The sequence below is a fragment of the Pomacea canaliculata genome, linkage group LG1 (genome assembly GCF_003073045.1).
Source record: "Pomacea canaliculata isolate SZHN2017 linkage group LG1, ASM307304v1, whole genome shotgun sequence".
Classification (NCBI taxonomy): domain Eukaryota; kingdom Metazoa; phylum Mollusca; class Gastropoda; order Architaenioglossa; family Ampullariidae; genus Pomacea; species Pomacea canaliculata.
In genome coordinates this window covers 41,107,730-41,128,380 of record NC_037590.1, presented here as the reverse complement: position 1 = coordinate 41,128,380, position 20,651 = coordinate 41,107,730, and the positions used below count along the sequence as shown (strand labels likewise).

The following is a 20,651-nucleotide window of genomic DNA, read 5'->3' as shown; positions in this document are numbered from 1 at the left end:
TGTTTATTTTTATTAAATTTTCACATGTACTGTTGGCATGCACATTTAATTAACCTTCTTAGCATTATAAAACTTCCAAAAGACATTGCCTTCAGATGGCAGCAGACCATTACCCTAAGCAGTGCATAGGGCTAACAGTGTATCTGGAGTTACCCAAGTAACACTGGGTTCAGCCCTTTGTGCATCAAATTCTGAGGCCAACTAATGCTTGGGTTTAATGCCAAGGAGGTTAATAGATTTGAACAAAGATTCTATCAGCATTCTGTACTCTTAGTTAAATGACTGATTTTGATATGTGCTTACTCTAGGAGTCCTTATTTTGCTTGAACAATTGATTCTGAAAAATATTTCCTTGATGAGGAAAAGTGACTTTTTGCAATAATTCTCTCAAAGGTCAATCAGATAAAAACTAAGTACTAGAAACGTTTCAGAGTACATCAGAATGCTGTAAGCATGCACATTTTACTCTCCATTTTCATTTGGCTTGGGTTGTTTCACATGACTAACCAGAAAAACTATGTATGAATAACTGGGCAGTCATAGAAATTACTTCAGAAACACAGACTGGTCAGAAGAATCATAGTCACTTGGAATCATACTCCTCACATAAATGCCCATCAAAAATCAGATTTATGCATGAATAAATATATTTCTTTCACATATTTATATAGGCCTACAGGGATTAGCACAACTCTCAGACATATGGTCTCAATTGGCAGGCCTTGACCAGGAGTTACTAAGAGTATTATGTTAGAGAACCATGGGGACACCAATGCTAGGAAGAATTGTAGGAAGAGGTGTCAAGATACAATGCACAATCCAGTCCTCCATCAAGACAACTTGTCTGACTTGCAACTTTTCACTGAATATGGTTTACTATTGTGCATCACTAGACTGGGGATCTGGGAGTCAGGGTGGAAGGGAAAGTTGAGCTGTGCAACATTCAAGATACTTCTATTGGTTCTGTGAATTGATTAAGATATTTTAATTAGTTTTCCTCAGTTTAACCAGGCAGATACAGAATATGTTTTAAAATGGATAGTGATGATTTAAAATGATTTTGTACAGTATATTCAATTTGTCACTTAGCTTGCAGTTCAGGTGAGGTTCATCCGTCCACTCCATGTCCATGTTCTGACACTCAGCACAGCCAGTGGTAGGCTGGCTGCAGCCAGCTTCATCTTCCTGTTGCTTTTTCTCATCTATGCACAGTCTGGATATCTGGTAATCTCTCCTCAAGAAATTTGGGGGTTTCTGTGGGTTTTTCAAATTTTAAAGATTTGTTCAGATGTTCTTTAGAGTCCTAGAATTCACATTAGGTTAGAGTGGTATTCAACTCACTTTAACAAATAAGTTCATGTCACTATAAGGATAACACAAACATGATATGTGAACATCATAAAGCTTAAGTGACAAAATAAGAACAGCAGAATATTGCAAAGAAAACAGTAATGAGTGTACCAAGTGGTAATATAAGAATGTACAAAACTAATTAGAGTGTACCAAACAATATTTAATGCACCAAACAGTAATTAGGAAATTATCAAACAGTAATAAGAGAGTGTGCCAAACAGTAATATCAAAATGTACCAAATAGTAACCAGTGTACCAAACAGTAACTAGAGTGTATCAAACAGTAATCAGTGTACCAAATGTTGATATGGAAATGTACCAATAATATGAGAGTGTACAAACAGTAATCAGAGTGGAGCAAACAGTAGAATAAAGGCAGTGGAAGATATTTCTCGTACTTTCTTTTTATAACACTGACCTACTTATTCTGATTGCATCCGTACAAACATTACAGTTAGATATGCAGCAAAGCAGTAATGATAGTAATACGAAAGAGGATATTATCAACAATGACAGCGATTAAGTGATGGAAGAGTTTCAGAGCAAAGTTGCAACATTTAAAGCATACATCTGACCATTTCCAGTTATCAGAAGACAAAACCCTAGCAGTGCTTTTAGAGATTTTTTTTATGGTAAATCTTCTTTCAGTTCTTTGGGAGCATTGTCCAGGGCTATCGCAGTTTCCAGAGCACCCTGCTGACGCTGTTTGGCATCATACGGGGCAGCATAGACTTCAGCGCATGCTTGGAGTATGGACCTGTGTTCAGCCACTTCTTCTTCTATTCTTTCTACGCATTTGTCTACGGTCTTTTCATAGCCCTTGTCATCGCAATACTGCAGGATTCTTACAAAATGACCCGTTCCCAGATGTACTTCAAGTCATCCCTTGAACCTCAGGACTACGAGATGATCGAGTTCATGCTTCGGCGGTTCAAACTGTGGGCAGGCTTTACCAAGCCAAAACCTGTGAGTGACATTCAGTTCATGCTGACTCTTTTTCTTCATCTCCTTTAGGGGCTAACAGCCTGAAAATCCTTTCACATGCAAACAACCAGCAGTGTCCAATGTAGAAGTAGAGTTAGGAAAGTCTGTACCTACAGCTGTACCTTTGGAATCAAGCATACATACTTAATTCATTTACATTTGCTTGAAAATGTAATTCATTTTGTACTGCTTGTTGATCTTTGACTTTTTTCTGCCCATGTTGATGTGACTTTATTAAACAACAGGCATTCCGGCGTGTCAAGTTCGAGGGGCTTCCTTCCTTACCAAGCAGAAGCAGCAGCTCAGCTGCTTTGTCATGGCGACCAGTCAGTCAGATGTCACGTGAACTGAGCTGTGCCACCCCTGACCTTGCAAGTGGCACGGATGCCCTAGACAATCTCTTGCCTCGATGGGAAAAATTTCTCACTCTTTTTGAAGTTGTAAGTTCTTGGATCTCTTAGGTGTTCAAGAAACTTTATCATTGTTTCATAATGTGATTTGTTTATAATTGTGTTTTTGTTTTTGATGTGTACCAAGTCTAACCATGTTTGTGTAAGGCCACCACTGACCACCAGCATACCATGATTTCTGATTCTCCTTTTTTTGTTTTCTGTGACTTGCAGGTGGAGTCACTTGAAAAACAAGAACAACTGCAGGTAGGGAAAGTTCAGGCAGCAGTGAATCGCTGGTGCAACCAACACAAACAAAAATTCAAAAAAGATGGTGGTGGAAGGTGAAAAGAAAAGGTGTAGGTAGTGGCAACAGTAAGGATGCCAACGATACCACCCAGAAACCTCCCATAGATCCCAGCAGCAAGTTCATACGTTTTCGAAACAACTTCCAGCATGGCCTGAGTGTGATCGCTAGTAACAAGGTTTCAACACTTGCGTCGACATCACAACTCAAGCCTCTTACTCCCAATGCTTCTACACACAAAGGACCTAGCGATGTACGCCAAGAACTTCAGAGGTCAGCCAGTGACCAGCATGGTCACAGTGGCATTCCCTCACTTCCTTTCGTTCGTTAAGTGATGGCCAGAATGTCAAGTCCAGTTCACGCTCAGGAACAAAGAGTGACTTACCAAAGCCAACAGCAGTTCCGCAGACAGATGGCACCATTCAGAAAGATAATGCTCTAAGCGGCAATAGTCCCAAAACCCTGGGGAGAGATGAAGAGGCGTCACATAAGCCACCTTTTGTAAGTCAGGTGCCCAGCATCTCCCTTGCTTCACGCCTGAGACCTAAACTGAGCATAACTGTGAGAGAGCCACCTAACTTATCTGTTGACACCTCAGTAAATGACATCACAAAGAAGAAAGCATGGGATAACTGACTTCAATATGACATGTACCAAGGAAAAGAATGCATTGTGTATGCTAGAGTAATGAGGAAAAGCAAGATGCTGTTCTAAATATTTGGTTATATTTCTGCAGTTTTTAAAAATTATAATTCTAGTCTTAGCACTGTGGGAAGAAAAAGGTGCATTGAAGGAATAGATGAACGAAAATGTAAACAAGATATTAAAAAAACACTTGATGCAGATACAGTACCAGTTTTTTTTTATCTAATCTGAAACTGTACCCAGAATGGAGACTTTTGTGTTTTCAATATGCATATAACATTTTGCGTGCTATAAATGGATGAGAAATATAATTGTGACCCTTGACTAGCATGCAGCCGAATGCATGTGATATTTATAAATGTGCAGGAAATTTTCCCCCAAAGCATCTGTGATAACAAGAAACAATCTGCTATAGTTCTTTTCACATTCCTATTCAGTACCTCTAAAATCCTCATAAAAATTGTTTGAAGTTTGTTCAGATTGTTGATGGACTTGCCTAAGAGGTTTTGCAACTTCATTTGATTTGTGCACAAGTTTGGCACATTGCTGTGCTTCTAGCCTGTGATAAATTTTGATTCTTCTGTTTTCTTTATTGCATGCAAAAATATTTTTATGAAGTCAATTTGGTACATGCAACAATTATAAATGAAAAGAGGCTTTACTGATCAACTCAGTCGATGTGATTAGTTATGTTGCTGTTTCCGTCCATGCACCCTTTTTGTGCAAGGTTGCTGATGATCACAGTCAATATATATTGCTGTAATTTTTTAATATTCAGAGTTAATGTAAAAAAGTGTGTAATCTGCTTTTGATATTTTAATATTTCTAGTATGAGGCATCTTTATTAAATATAAAAGTTATATATAAATTACAGAAGTGGACTGAATGTAAAAAATGGCTCTATTAGCTGAAAGTAATATATCTTTTTTGCATCTTTGGAACTGAAATATAATACCAGAACATTGAAATTTTTGCTGTACAATTTTATAACTGCATTTTCTCTATTCATTGTATATGAATTTGTGCAGAACTTTTTTTAAAATAAGTCACCACAATTTTTTTATCCACGTTTAGACTGAATTGGAATATATTATTATTACTGGAGTATTTTATGAAAACATCTCCAAAACTCTATGTATCTTTAGTCTATTATTAATTCTAGGGTTATTTTTTGAACTCTAGAGTGAGTCTAGGCTGCAACATTTGCACACTGAATTGTTGCCTTACCTAGTCCCTTTGGGTTGCTTGTGAGTGTGCAGTAGACTGCATGTAGACAGAAAAACGTGATTGTTGCCTTGGATAACCCATTTTGTGAGTATTGTTCATGAATTAATGCAGCCATATCAGTCAGTATTAGATGGCATTCTTGAACAAATCTATCATTATTACCAAATGTATATTGTTTTATATGATAACTGTGATAAGAGTACTTGGCAGCTTTTGACATATTTGGTATAGTTATATGCATTTTCTAACAAGATAGCACTCAAGTGCAGAAGCATGAGAACACTTTTTAAAAAAATTGGAATCGGAACTTGATTGAAAGGAAAGTGTTTTTAACAGAGATCAGATGGATATATCTGAGTGCACTAGTTTTCTAATCTACTAACACCATAGGTTGTCATAGAAATATTACTGTACAAGTTGACCTGCACAACCAGCTGTCAAATATTGTGAACACTGTGCTGATCTTCACAGACCTGGTGAAAGGCATGAAGTCATTAATGGATAGGAAACAGGATGTCATGCTACACTCTTATTTGTTGTATGATGAAAACTGTGAAAAATGAATTTGTTATGCTTTAGGTTGTATAAAAGATATGGCTTCATTCTCGGACACAAAGCTCCTTAACAGAAATGCTGCTGTATGATCCCCACCTCTGATGCTGCCATTTTTTGTTTCTTTTGCATAAATGTAACTGGTGGGATTCCAGGTTTTAATAGTTCAAGTGCTGATGGATGGACAGGAGAGATTGGATTCTTGCTGTGAAGTTGGTTTTACTTAGGATGGCAAAATGGTGCACAATTCCATTTTTTGGGGGGGTTATTGTGAGGTAATTGGAATACAGACCAAATTAAGGGACTCAGTTTTGGTGAAAGCTGTTCATAGGAGACAAACCAGATGCTATAAGACCAGGTCAGGGCTGCACAAGCCAAATATAAACAGACCTTCCAAGTGAATTTAACATTACAAGTTACATGTATCATTAAGTAGTTCTTTTTGCTTGATGTGGATCGGAATCAAGGAATGTAATGGTTTCTGAGTGTACGAATTACAGATCAATTTCTAGACATTATCTTCCTGTCCAATCAGTATTGATGTAATATATTTTTTCCATGTATATATTTTAAAGAAGAAGGTGTATTTTACCAGTTTTATGAGCAGCAGACAATGGCAGTTGCTTGCCTGATATATCCCAGTGCCAAACATGTTCCTCTATTCAGTATCTTGTGTGCGCAGGACTGCATCGCCTGGATCTTTTGTTTGTAAGCGTTGATTTTAAAAGTAATGAAGTTGCGGAATAGTTGCAGAAGATTTAAAACTGGCATTGCAGCCTATAAATAGAATTGCCTTCCATTGAAAGTTTTGTGAGTATATTGTAATCAAGTGTCTTGTCTACATTACATAAAGTCCCAATTCTGATGTACAATTTGTTTTTGAAAATTCACCTATTGATAGACCCGAAATGTTGATCTTTACTGTCAATAGATGTTTTAGTACATTATAAGATCCAACTTCTTGTAAAAAGCTTTTGCACAGCAAAGATCTTTTTTGAACTATTATGCTAGAAATTTTTTTAAAAATCGCCCTTTTCTAACAACTCTCTCTGAAAAATATTTTGGTAACAATTTGGTCTGACAGATCAGCATACACAATAAGTTTTCTGAAGCTGATGCAGATGCGTAGAAGATACTTCTGCCCCTCTAACTATGCCTTAAAAAAAACCTGCCTTGGGATGTTTTCAGCGCCAACATATAAATTTCACTTGTCTTTATAATAGAAATGTTTTCCCTAGTCATAAATACAAACACTCAGTTTTGTAGTTTTTGTATGCTTCTCCCACTTCAGTCCCAACATCTCCTGTACTTTTGTGTACCAGATGCTTCTAGTGTAACACTGTGGTGCAGGCATCATCTTTAGTACTTATTTTATACACTACGGAGAGTATTTTGGAACAGAGTACCAGTTGTGGAGTTTATTGCCAGCTGCTTCATGGTCTCTGGAAACGAAAGCCCAGTGCACTTTCAGGGCTGACTAAGAAATAAAAAATTAAATCCACTTTCCTGTTTTTATTTATCTTGCAGCTTGAAAGCTGAAAAGGATCTTCTCCAAAAAAAAACAACAAATAATAATAAAATAAAATCATCAAAATTTCATTATCATGATACAGAGAAACCTTAAGATTCATGTATATATTCAAATGTACAAAATCCAATAAAGAAAATCTTAAGAAATATTTAACAGCTGATCATTTTGCAATTAAAATATGGTAACAGCAACATTTTTAAAAAACTTTTTGGCTTCAGGAAATTTATAATATACAAATAAAATCAGTACATGTACTAATGTGACAGGAAAAAAAAAAAAAAGACTATATTTGACTAGACATAATCTTAAAATGTATACTGTACAGATGAAATGAAAAAAAGGAATGTGTTAAAACAACAGGTTTACCTATCTGTCTGTTACTGAGCAATGCTAAGTAAGCATTCTGCTTGAAGCATAGAAGTATTACATTTACTAGAACAGCATGAAAACCTCAGGAACTATCACATATAAAAACCTGGCCAGTAGAAAGAAATTATCACATGACCTGAGCAAAACATATATATATACCATGTGCTTATCTACTAGTGCTCATTTCCAATGGCACCTTAAAGCTAACAATCAAATGACCGTCAATATATACAACGTTCACAGGATTACAGCTGAATATTAAAGCAATTCTCATATAAAAAAGAAAAAAATCTAATTAGATGTTGGAACATTCTTCCAAAATAGCACTCTTTTATGTAGATTTTAATCTCACGCTGATGTAATCTTGTACCCTTGAATAATATTTGAACCACTGTGCCTTCCATTAAGGCAGAATAAAACATGGCCAAGTCAAAAAGTCCTCTTTCTTGGTGAGAGGAATCAAGGACTATATCACCAATGCCAGATGGCCACAGTTTCTAGGATGATGGAGAGATGCTGTTTGGGCGAGGTGCCAGACTAAAATACTGCTCCATATAGTGACCGGGGTGATACTGAGACAGAAAGGGTTGACACTCCTGACTTTTTTAAATTTGTTACTGATCACTTGCATTTCACTTTAGCATATGATAGTTTCAGAATTTACTCTTCAGTAGTATTTTTAAGTTTCTTAAATCATTTCACTTATCAGTCTCAATATAGCTGTGTACCTAAACATTAATTCATGTAAATGTCCTAATGACACCTGGGAGGGAAGGTAAGAAGCAGACATACTTGTGCATTTGTAGTGCATGTGCATTTGTTTCCCTACATGCATGCATGCCAGTATCGTGATGATCTCTGCATTAATACTCTAAACAGTTTCACAAAACACTTACTGATGGTGGCGGGGACTCAGCCACTGGCCTTCCATTCATTAAGCGCCTGTCTTCATTGCTGACATCGCTAAAACATAAATTTTAAAATATAGCTACTTCTCACTGCTCTATGAAGATAAAGAATATAATATTTCAGTGTTAAACAATACTTTAACTTATAAACGTTACATGCTGCACATGAATGCAAAAAAACATGCCAGAGGTAGTAAAATTAGATTTCATTGTCAGAAAGTTACATTGGTAATCATATCTAAAAGGCCCTTTTACATGGTGGCTGAGCAAGAGACGAACTATAAAGAGCTAAAACTTACCGATATCCTTGCGCCTGAATGTTGGAAGAAGATCCATTGGCATTCAGAATGGCAGAAGATGGGGTTCCAATGCTGCCATAGTTGTTGATGTAAGGTGGAGGTCCTGGCAAGAAGGGATCAGTGTCGTCTACTGGGGTGTAGCCTCTGCTTCGCTCCCTCCTGTCACATGTAATCATCATCATCATCAGAATGACTGAATAACACAGAATCCCAACATATGGCCAGGTTCTCTGCACTTCCCGTTCATCATCATCCTCATCCATCCTTAGGCTGGCCCACCAGTACCAGTCATCAGGGACCTTCCCCTCAGCAACTGAAACTGGTTGTCAGGGAAACCTGATTAGATGAAGCAACTGAGAAAGACTTGCCACTTGGTTTGGTCCTGAATAGTGTTGAGCAGGTCCTGCATGGAACTGTCAGTCCACTCCTTCAAGCTTACCATCCAGTTCTTTCTCTGTCCACCTTGGCATCGACTTCCTTCTAAAGAATGGTTTTAGACAGTGTCGTGCCAGGCAACGGGGCCAAACCAGACCTGCTTGTGCCATTTCACTGTTCAAGAAGGGTTTCCTGGCATCCCCTGACAGAGGTGAGACTTCCTCTTGTTCACTAATGCACTTCGCACAACCAGGCCATGACTATGGAATACAACTGACTGGTGAGGGATGTTAAATAATAGTACTCTCCCTTCACCACACACACACATATGTCTGTTAATCATGGACTATAATGAGAATGGAGTTAATACAAGAGGTATTTCCAAAATAAGAAATAATCTGTAACACCTGTCTGAAACTTGGAATAGGCTGAGTGTTTCTCATGATGTGCACATCACTATGAAGGGTCATAGGATTCAACTTTCTCGTAGTCATGCACTATATACTGGTTGTCAATCACTATAAATATCACATATGTTAAGTACACTCAAGCTTCTCAAGCATAAAGACTAATTATTAATGCACTCACGATCTGCCTAAGTATGGCCAAGTACATGCTGCAAAGATGACAATGAAAGTGCTGCAAAGTCCCACCACTGCAGAGAACAGTACCAGGAATCCCGCACCAATCCTGCCAAATGAACAGAGACAGTGCCAGCATGAATACATTCATCTCCATCTAACAACTGATGAGTGACAGGCATCATACAATCGTGATATTTATACATGTATACTAATCTGTGGTATTTATACATGTATACTAATCTGTCTAGAGCCATGCTGCTTGCTTTGGACTCTAACTATTTTTTTTTTAAATCATTACTGGACATAAATTTTTTTCACCTTAGTGGAAACTCATAAAATTACACATAAACACATTAACCTGAGATGCAAGTCTAGACAAGCATATACTTCACTATTTTTTCTTTTAATTACTAAGTAAATAATGACTATTAACGAATAGCCAACAGCCCCATCTTTCATCCTAGAGCCATAAAAATCTTCATCTCCTAGGGAGGTATTTTTGGCTCAAGATTCAAGGCCATGAAAAATAGGTTCAGTACTCACACTGTGGTGTAACATATGCTGTTCACTGCCTGCACGTACATGTTGTTGATGGTATCACAAGTCCCCACAGAAGTCAACAGAGAGGAGAGATTACCAAGGGCCAAGTCTGAGGTCCTGGCGTATCATGCTAACTGGAACAGCTATCTGCAAGTACACCAAGCACCCTTTACAACTGCACTGAAGAGATGAGTTAAAAGGGGCTATTTGAAAAAAACAATAAACATAATAATTTATGTAACATATTTCTCTACTTCAAAGAAGGCTTATTATGCTGTACAAAAAAGACAAATACACAAAGAACAAAAAAAAATGACACGAAAGTCACATAACACATATTCAGACACAGACCAAATGATATCAGCAAATGAACAGAGACACATTAACAGCCATAAATATCAGACAAAAAGACCTGCATATAAAGAATGCTTGACCAGATTAGCATTAAGAAAACGACTGGAATGGGCAGAAAAGAGTAAGCCTGAAGTGGCTCATGGAAATGGCAGAAAATATGAAGAAGTCAGTGAGCACCAACTCAATGGTGATGCCAGTTACAACTGTGACAAAGACATGAGATTGCAGGCAACATGGATGTCAATTCTATCTTCCACAAAGATAAGTGGCATAGCAGTTCCATCAAAATTTGAGAAAATCCATGAAACAACTGCAGAAAAGAGATCTGAGAGTTTAATCTAAGTAAAGCAGCAAAATAGCACCAAGATTGCTTGTAAAATCATCCATAAAAAGAAGCACTGTGGTGCAGGCATAGAAAAACAATCCATAAGATAGTATGAGGCATACCAGAAGCATCGTGGTGCAGGCAGAATCCAAAATATGGTATATGGCACACCAGAAGCACAGATCAACAGGAGACAAAAAAAAAAAAAAAAAAAAAATTACAAAGATGAATAGGCCAAGACAAAGATAGTAGTCACCTCTAGCCAGTAAGGCAAAAGATATTACTCTCCAGTATACTCAAATTAGTTACATAATTTTACACAAAACTTGCAGGACATGTAAGCTACACATTTATAAAAAATATGTGGTGCAACAAGACATACACACATAATGATAACATGAATGAAAATGTATAAAGCGCATACTCACACTCTTAAGAAGCATTCTCTTAGCGCCTAAGAATAAGAACGAGACATGGACAGCATACGAGGGACAAGAAAACAAACAAATAACATATGAACTATAAAAGAATAAACAACAGCACTAATGATGCATAAAAACAAATACAGAAAACGCAAAGAGGATTCAAATAACAAGAACTGAGAGTATCATGATATTGCAAAGAATACTCTCATGGCCTCTCACTGCATAATCACTTCCTCTCCTGCTTCCAATCATAAGCTTCCGTCTCTCTGTATTTCTGCAAAAAACACTGGCACCATACTGCAGCTCACCTTATCATCAATGTGAAATGGGGCTGTCAGGTTGACTGTAGTATTCAGTGTCACAATGGCCTGTGTTATCAAAGTCTGGGAATCTAGAATATCCTGAACAGTAAGTAAATGAACTAGTTAGAAAAAAATAATTAATACAGAGTAGGGTAAAAAGACAAGAGTAGCTTCCATAAAAATGTGCTGCCCACAATTCTAAATCTTCTTAAAGGTGGGGAACTCTGTACAAGCATAACTTAAGCATATTCTCCCCTGACTTAAATGACATTCACCGTCCATGTACAATACATCTTTATTAATCCTTTCTGGGAAATTAATTAATCAGCCATGCAAATAAAATATCAGATATTACATGATGGTTTTGTCTCAAAAAAAAAAAAAAATGGATCACGTGCCAGCTGTATGAAAAACTGATCAGTAAATACTGCAACTTTCTATGTTTGTCAGTCCATCCTGAAATATACATACTAAAAAAAAAAAAAAATTTAGAATACCTCTTGAAATGGTTTGCTTTTGTCACTACATGTTATATATGCCTCCAAGATGTCTGAGAAGAAAAGACAAGGGAATTATTAATCAATCCATCAGCCACTATCGTTGGTAAACAAACTACACACAGAACATTTGTCATTCTACACTCCTCAGCCTGGTATCTAATCAAAAATCTAAAGTCACTTACACCAATCTAAAGCACAAAAGAAAGTATACCAATAATGAAGAAAAGAAATAAATTTAAAAAAATTCAAATTTTACAGAAGGCACCCGCCCCCCCAAGAAAAACTTATCTATTTTGATGCAAGATTCTGTTACATCTTGGCATTTCTTTATTTTTCTCCTATAAGGAAATTTTTAAAAACTTGAAAGGAAGAAAACCCACACTTTGTGTGCTTGTGAGAGAGAGTGTGTGTGTTGTGTGGGAATTGGTGTTTTATGCAGATTCAGTAACTAGGGGTATATCATAACACCCATACTGTGGGCTTTTAGCCCCCGTTACAAGAAAGTAGTAAAAAGGAAAGGAAAAAGATGTCAGCTTATTAGCATAATAGCAAAAGTTGCACTACCTATTTCAACTTGTTTTTTCACTTGTGAAATGACAAAGGTATCAGGATCTGCACAAAGGTCGCCCATGCCCTGCAACAAGGAAGATAATAAAATGATTAGAAATAAGATTAATGTTGAAATGACTCAAGCAGCAGTAACACTCTTAAGATTTTCTCCTTTACATGACTACAGCAAAATATGCTCATCATCCAGTCAATGCATGTGTTTATTTTATTTGTTTTTTTTTTTATACAGTCACCACGAAAAAAAAAGAGGATTAAAAACCCAAAAGACATGCAAGATGCTGTGCTTTAAAGCAGTCTCTGATCACACACATGAAGCAAGTAACGGTCTACATCTGCAATAAGCTTTCCCACTATCCCCTCTGGTCATTCCCCCAACCAACCCTCAGATTAGCTTGCCTTTGCTTGGGGATCATCCCATTTTAATCATGCAGAATCGAAGGGATACAATTTCACTGTACCTCCCTCTTCAGCATAAATCATGAGCACAAAGATAGTCTTTGAGTAGTTCTCCCCTCTATTCCTGTCTGTGCCATAAAAATCCATCTTTTACTTTCTCTGCAGCATTACACTCACCACAGAGGCAGCCAGATATGCAGATGTCAGTATCCACATGAAGGCCATACACAGAATACTGAGAGCTGATGACCTGCAGACACATGGAAAGCATTTTCAGCATTCCATTTCAAGGTCTAATTCAACCATCAGTTTTTCTTTGTCATTGTACCAAGGTTACAACCACAAACCTTATTAAAAAAAAAATAAAAACATCTTGAATGAGCATAATTTAGTGACACCCATCTGATAGCCACATCCACTGCTCTCCTTCCTCCACTGTTTGCACAGTGACCCCTCACTCTCCTACCAACACCCAAATATTTCATCAGATTTATTTAAGACTGCAGTTTGTCATTCTCAGTCTACATCTCTGCAAGCTGCACACCAATCTGTTTTGGGACAGCATAAATGTCAAATACAATAAACAAATAAAAATTACCATGCAAAAAGAAGCGTTCACTTTGCTATAATCGATTTTAGAAACTGTATCAACATTTATGCCGAAAATTCTTACGCAATAAGAATCCGCTTGGACTTCTTCAAAAGACCAGTGAAAACCAATGCAAACAGTGCAAAGTATGCACTGTACACTGTTACTGTACTAATCCATCTGTACAAAAAAAAAAAATATATCAGTACAAGTCAATAATGCTGGAACGCATCGAGAATGACTATGTCTTGAACATCACCAACTTAAAACTTTAAACAATTTTCTGCATTTGCCTATACAGTAACAGATTTGTTTTTCGATCTTTAAGATAAAGGTGATGACTATAATGACATTTCGAAAAATCTCTACACAACTATACAATTATTTCCTAAGATATGAAATACAGATGCCATTTGCAGGATCTAGGATTTGCACCAGTGGTGCTAACAGTCCTTACAAGTAGGTCACAGGGCTAATTTTCATATAAAGGGTGAGTCTGCCTCGGTATTAATTTAAATATTTTTTAAGTTTGGGAGAAGAATAGTAAAAGAATGTCTTTAAATGATTGTCAGATTTGTTAGTAGTGCATTTTTCTGTCCATGTTTTCTTTTTTTATAATTCTACCTTCCTGCATTTGGCAGGGTTAGGGGCTGGCATGCTGAATCTAACTTCAGGAGGAGCAGTAATAGTGAAAATCTGTGTACTGTTTCTGAGGGTGGAAGCTTTAGAAGTGGACTTGTCATATGACCTTTTAATCAAAGACATTTTTTACTGCAGAGAGGGGGATATTATGTTTTCATGTAGAGTTAACCCTTGAGGTTGTTTATTTTTTCTAATTTTGTTGGTGTTTTGATCTATCATGCATGTCTGTGCAGCCGTAAATGATAACCAATTATTTATGATTGATTTTTCAGATGCTGTCTGTCCCACAACTATTTTATGTTCATAAGCCTTTTCATATCACATAGCATCTATATTCTGCTAAAATCAAAAATTTATTGCAACATTTTAATGGACAAAAAATATTATCATCATTATTGCATTCTTGATCTTGTTATTTCATGATCTTCCTAGCACTTATTTCATGACAAAGCATTTATAAAGTCTATTCGTCTGAAAATGTGGTTGGGTTGGTTCTGGTGTGTTACGACATCCAGGCCATGTATTTTCAGGTATCCTAGAAGGAAGGAGTCATAGAAGTTGACAAAAGATCTAGATCATGAATGTCACTAAGCTATGTATGTGTGTTATGGCCCCTTATTTATGGATACATTGGCCCTAACAGCTGTCTTACCTGTATTTCTCCACCTCATCTGTCACGTTGACTACTGCTTCTGTATTAACATGGAGACCCTGCTTTTTAACAGAAGTGATGTCTTTGCTGAACCTTGGCTACATTTGTTTTGATCTGGCTGATGTAGTCAGAAATCATTTCACGAACAGTCACATTAGAGATGCTGATCACTGCATTCTGCAAGGCCTTTGCATCTCTACCTTGTAAATCATTTGCCACATTGTCCAAGGCACTGACCTGAACAAAAGAATTCCCTTGATGTGATCTTGCAATCGGTGTTACTTATTAACATGCTGTGAAAAGTGCTGTGAATGTAAAATGTGATTTATTGTTTAGTCAATAACCTACTGCTGTGATTCATCAAAATGGCCACAAAAAATGTACTTTTGCAGCTTTTGCAGATTTTATTTTTAGTAATTATTTTATGCCATAAACCTTGTATATTCTACTGGGTGGGTTTTTTTTCTAGTTTGACGAAATCATAAAAATTGCTACACCTGATTAAGTTGTTAGGGATGATACTAAAGTAAAAGGGGCAGTTTTTTTTTTTATGAAGGTGATCCCATGTCCTCTTCCTCTCACTGTTTTATTTTTCCCAACCCTCCATACAAACAGGTACTCACTCCCTACAGCTGGGTTGACTGGGAAAACTTTGCTGCCTCAAAAGGGTATAGAATTGGTGTTTCTCCATGTTTGGACCCCAGTCCTCAAATCACTTAGCTGTCTGTTTACCCATGGATGCAAACATGGATTGCGGGAATTGCTTAGCCAGAAAACAATGTTAAATCATGTCAGAGTAGCCATCTCTGCCGAGAGGTGCCACCTGCACATGCTCAAGGTCTGAATCTAAGATCCCAGTCCTTACTGTACTTGCAACAAATGCTTTATGGCTACACCTCTGGACTGCTCAAAGATACAACACACATGATATAAATTAAAAAAAACCTTTAAAATGCATTTAGCTATAAGGTATTCTAAAAAAAAGTGAAAGCAACTTACCACTTCAAAAGCATTTTCCACTGTTCTATTTGTAGCTACAACAGCATCAACAAAGTCTTGTACCCCTGCATGGGCCTCCTCATTTCCATACAGACCTGCTCCCAAAGCCCCACTGAAAAGAAACACAAGGCTCTGCCCTGAGATTTCTTAAAAATAAGGAAAAATAAAAAAGTTAATGCTCAGTTGTTGTTTGCCATGCAGGAAATAAAAGGCCACTGAACAGCCTTAATGATAAGAACATGTGCAACTGTAAATATATTTCCCTCTGTCTTACCACAAAAACTTAACTATCTCAATATTTCTAAACACTTTAAAAAAACAATGTTATAGCTCATTAACTTTGTGAGCTCCATTCAAAACTGTCAGAAATGCTTGAAGTGATATGATGCAATCCTCAAGTCAATACTCCTTTACATTGCCCCAACACTGTAACTTACTGCATAAATTGTTCAAGAACCTATTCATCAAAATTTAATCCATATAGCTCTTTTTACCAATGAGATTTTTAACCAACTTTAAATTTCAAAAGAGCAGGGTAAAATGTATGAAAATGTTAAATTTAAGTTAAATGATCAAAAGAGTGAATATAATTTTTTCCAAATTTTGATTTGGTTTATTTGTTTAATAAGCTTTTCTGCAAATTAGTTTTTCAGCCACTTGTGCAGAAAAGTCAACGATGGTAACTTCTCATATAAAGTAGTTGGTGACATAAGATTTCAAGATGCTGTATGTGAAAGCATCAAACACATTCCAAAATAGTTTTAGCTGTGATATCAATCAAGAACTTACAGAGATAGGAACTCAATTTTTGTTTTGTTTTTCTTACATTTTCTTGTACATTATTGTGAAAATAAAAAGGCTCACTTTTTAAAACCTAGTACTGTGTGCCAGTTCAAATTTTATTAAGTATAGGTAATGTATTAGCATTAAATTTATGAGTTTGACTGAACATTTCATGTCTGAGATAATGTTTTCTCATTTCTTGAACCTTGAAGATACTGTGATGCTTTACAAAAAAATCCTCCCTTCAGGCCATAGTTTCATAACAAACAAAAAAAAAAAGGTCAAAGTTCTTTAAAAATAACCTAATCTAGTTATTCTTGTCTTTTGTGCTGAGTTTTTCATCAGCAGCAATAAAGGTTAAGGTCATCCACCTAGCCTAGTTTTTAGTCACTGAGGAGTGAGGTATTTAAGACCTCACTTTTCTCAGGAACAGCTTGATGTGAGGGCAGTTCCCAGCCTCCTATTCACTTCTCTTCAGCAGCAATACAAGAATATTGCAGAAATATACCCCTACCACCCCCAAACAAAACAAATTTGAAAGGTTTAGAGGTTCAGATGTAAAAAATGAGCACTTTACAGAACATCAAAGTGATTTTCCCAAACATAAAGCAGAATAAAATATATCTATAGTCTAAATGATTTTTTTAATTATTTTCTTCTATGAAAAACATTCCAAAATAAAACAGGCTTTGAAAAAAACCCTATAATTTCCTTGTAATCTCAATGAAATAGTATGCCTTTAGGGTAAGGATTATGACAACAGGTATAATAAGGAGAGGACAGAGGTAGGTTTAGGACGGCATTAGTAGTGCATAAAAAATAAATGCATTAACTAGCTTTTGGTCATGCAATGTTTTGAAGACATTACAAGAGTAAATAAAACCATGTCAAAACACAGTAATTACATTTATTCCATGATAATCATGTCACATCATTTTTAACTTACCATCCTAAAAGCAAGAAAAGTCCAATGCAAAGTCGAGAGCACAAGGCTTTCTTCTGCTTTCGCTCAACTTTACAGCAGCACCGAAGGCAGAAAAAGATCAGGAATGCCAGCCATAACAAGACACACCAGACAACAGGTACTGCACACCAAAACTCCAGTGACTGCGCATATGAAGTTTAATTCACTTTAGGTATTAGGACAAAAGCAGAGGGTTCTTAAAGCACAAAACCTCATTAACTAACAAAAAAAAAAAAAGAAAGACAGAAAAAAAAACCCCAAAAAACAAACAAACGTACAAACAAACCAGGTCTGTTTTCATGAGGTCAATTTCTTCTGTCACATACAAATGACTTAAAAATTAAGTTCACAGATATGAGAAGATATTAAATCTTAGACTCTATGGTACTGTAAACCGAATTTATTTTAACTTATGCCACATTTCTTGACACATGTGCAATGGTGTGTTTTGCATGGTGGGAGCTACAGCTGCATTATATATATTTTATAATAAGTATATATATATATATGACTATTTATCCCAGTAGGTAATTACCAGAAACTCTATAAGAAAGCAAGAACCACACAGTACAACATCAATAATCAACAATACCATCACACTTTAATACCTGCCTCACCAGACTGAACCTATTAAATTTCGACCCACAAAAGGATTCACGCAAAGGGCCCAAAACTGTTTTAATTTTTAATGGTTCAAATTGTTAGTGCTTATCTACTCAATTACTGTCATACTACAGTTTACCTCTCTTTTGGCCAAAGCTAAGTGCAAATGATAATTGGAATAAACTTTGTGTGATTAGAGGCTAATCTAAACTCCTCTCCAGATCGCCCTCGATGACAAAGGAAACTTGAACAGTGGAAAGGGAGATGAAAGGAAATGGAACTGAACTTCGACTCTGGTTGAGGCTTATGTGGCAACCTGATGCACGAAGAGGAATAGATAGATAGAATCTAAACTCCATTACATTCCATTTTCTCTATACACCAGTGATGCATCTGTTCATCGTGATCTAAAAACAAATTTGTTTAATTTGAATATCCTCTAAGTCGATAAATACTTTTTTTGACAGGAAGAAATACATACAGTATTTATTATACTATTATACCTCTTGCTCGACATTTGAATACATCAGTATAGGTGCATACCACAAAATATATACATTACGATATTACATCACAATAAACACAAAACTGAAGAAAGGTAAGATACAGATATTGTTAGTGGTAATATTGAGTATCTATAATTACTACTGCTAACCTCTCGGTAGGAAGTGCTTTCTGGTTGAAATGTCGCATTCGTCAATCGAAAGGAAAAGTCAACATGAGGAAATCTATGAAAGAAATCGGACAGCCACACACTTTCGTGTTGTAAGACTGATGAGTAGACAGCCATAATCGGGTTAACCAATATTCCTTTCGTAGCTCATCATTAGTGGAAGGAGTTCGCCATCTTTGATCGTTCTTCTGTTCATGTGACAGCTCATAGACAAACATAATGTGACCTTTCACCTTTACAAACCGGTTTAGGATCACGGGATGGCTTATGCTACGAACCGGTTTCATATCACGATTTATTTAGTCATAGCGATATAGATAACGCATGTGATGATGGTCTGTATAGTTCACCGACATGGTTAACTGCTCATTGTATATATTTATATTCATTTCGAACAGCGTAAAACGATAAATAAATACCATTATGAAACCAAATAATGTATAGGTCCATAGAGTAATTGTGTGCAAAATAATGCTGATAGTATAGTGCATGGCCATGCACAGTTGGCAACATATATATATATGGGTCACACAACATGAAAGGTATCCAAATGTACAGCCATTCATAAAATAACTAATTTGCATCTTTCACTAAGCATGCATACCAACTTCCTTTGTTAATTTACACATTTCTCTTTTTGATTAGAACATATACATGTCCCCATGCATGTACTGATATCTTTACATGAAGGTTACAGTAAATTGTAGGTATAATATGTGGATATATATATTGTGTATTTTATGCTGAATTGCACAAGTTGAAAAAAAAGTCCCCATAAATAAAATTTTTGTAAAGGATATTTTCCTAGATATGTTTAAAAGGATTTTTGGAGCTGCGGCATAGAGGTAAATATAGGTGCTTTTTTTAATGGTTGACAAAAAAAGTTGCACTGCAACAGATCACAAAAGCTGAACTGGTATTCTTGTTACATGTTGCACTAGGAATAAATGCCTGTGGTATCTATAGTGTCTAACATTCCACTACACTTTACGCTGGAATGTGTGAAAGTGTCATTACATACATGTACCCCTTTCTAGTACTTTTTTTCACAAGGGGCATATCTCTGAAGTAATAAAGGGGAATTTGGTCTGGCTCTCTCTCTCACACACACAGGATCTTAACTGCTCTTTCCCCCCTATTCCTGCCTATAGACTGTTGACTTCTTTTTATTTTCGGTGGCCTCCGCGCTTTAGTCGAAGTGAAAAACACTTGATCTTCTCTTCCTGTACTTTTTAAAATACTGAATATCACGTACTGCAGCTTGCTTGCAAACTTTTGTTACCCTGAGAAAATATTGTCGGCTGATTTTATACCCCTCGACAAGAAAAGGGCCTATAAGCATGAGTGAATTAAATGGCGCACAGCAGCATATATAGTGGCAATGTAATAAAAACAGGAGTTTCGCTTCGACATCTTCAATAAGAAGTGTACCGTAATCTCTGGCTTTGAACAACTCTAAAAATAAGATTGTAGCACAAAAATCATGCAAGAATGCATCAAAGACCAAGATATCCATGTTTCAAGGTATCGGTAGTGAGAACAATTTAAAGATCAAGTCTGGATATTTTTTAAACCGTGGGCGCATGCATGCTGTCCCTTGAAAAGTGCCTGAGCCGAGCTCACCGTGGATACCCGTAATTGTAGCATACCCTCCTAAAAGTCTTTGGTATTACCACATTTTTAACGCTGCTACACTTGCCGATCACGCGGTCACACCCATTAGCGAGAAAACCAGACATGTGACAAAGCCAGTCTAACACAAACACGTGCAGACTTCTATGCCTGAAATAACCCGCCCGCGAAACAAACAC

The 20,651-nt window shown here is 36.6% G+C and overlaps 2 protein-coding genes across 2 annotated transcripts in view; one reads left to right on the top strand and one right to left on the bottom strand.

Moving 5' to 3' along the window:
• Positions 1–6,475, top strand: part of LOC112561377 (polycystin-1-like) — a 39,104-nt gene extending 32,629 nt beyond the window's left edge. The window contains 4 exon segments of the mRNA XM_025233844.1: positions 1,090–1,224; positions 2,002–2,319; positions 2,583–2,777; positions 2,961–6,475. Of these exon segments, the coding sequence (XP_025089629.1) occupies positions 1,090–1,224; positions 2,002–2,319; positions 2,583–2,777; positions 2,961–3,074 (762 nt within the window). The 3' untranslated portion in view covers positions 3,075–6,475.
• Positions 6,476–6,954: 479 nt separating this feature from the next.
• Positions 6,955–19,049, bottom strand: LOC112561643 (protein tweety homolog 2-like). The gene is given in 16 exon segments (XM_025234236.1): positions 6,955–7,929; positions 8,254–8,320; positions 8,565–8,723; positions 9,528–9,629; positions 10,067–10,157; positions 10,159–10,210; positions 11,476–11,568; positions 11,967–12,019; positions 12,534–12,603; positions 13,113–13,185; positions 13,609–13,704; positions 14,819–14,909; positions 14,911–15,055; positions 15,818–15,929; positions 17,547–17,707; positions 18,823–19,049. Coding segments are annotated over 16 exon segments (1,575 nt in total). The 5' UTR covers positions 18,958–19,049; the 3' UTR covers positions 6,955–7,854.
• Positions 19,050–20,651: the final 1,602 nt, after the last annotated feature.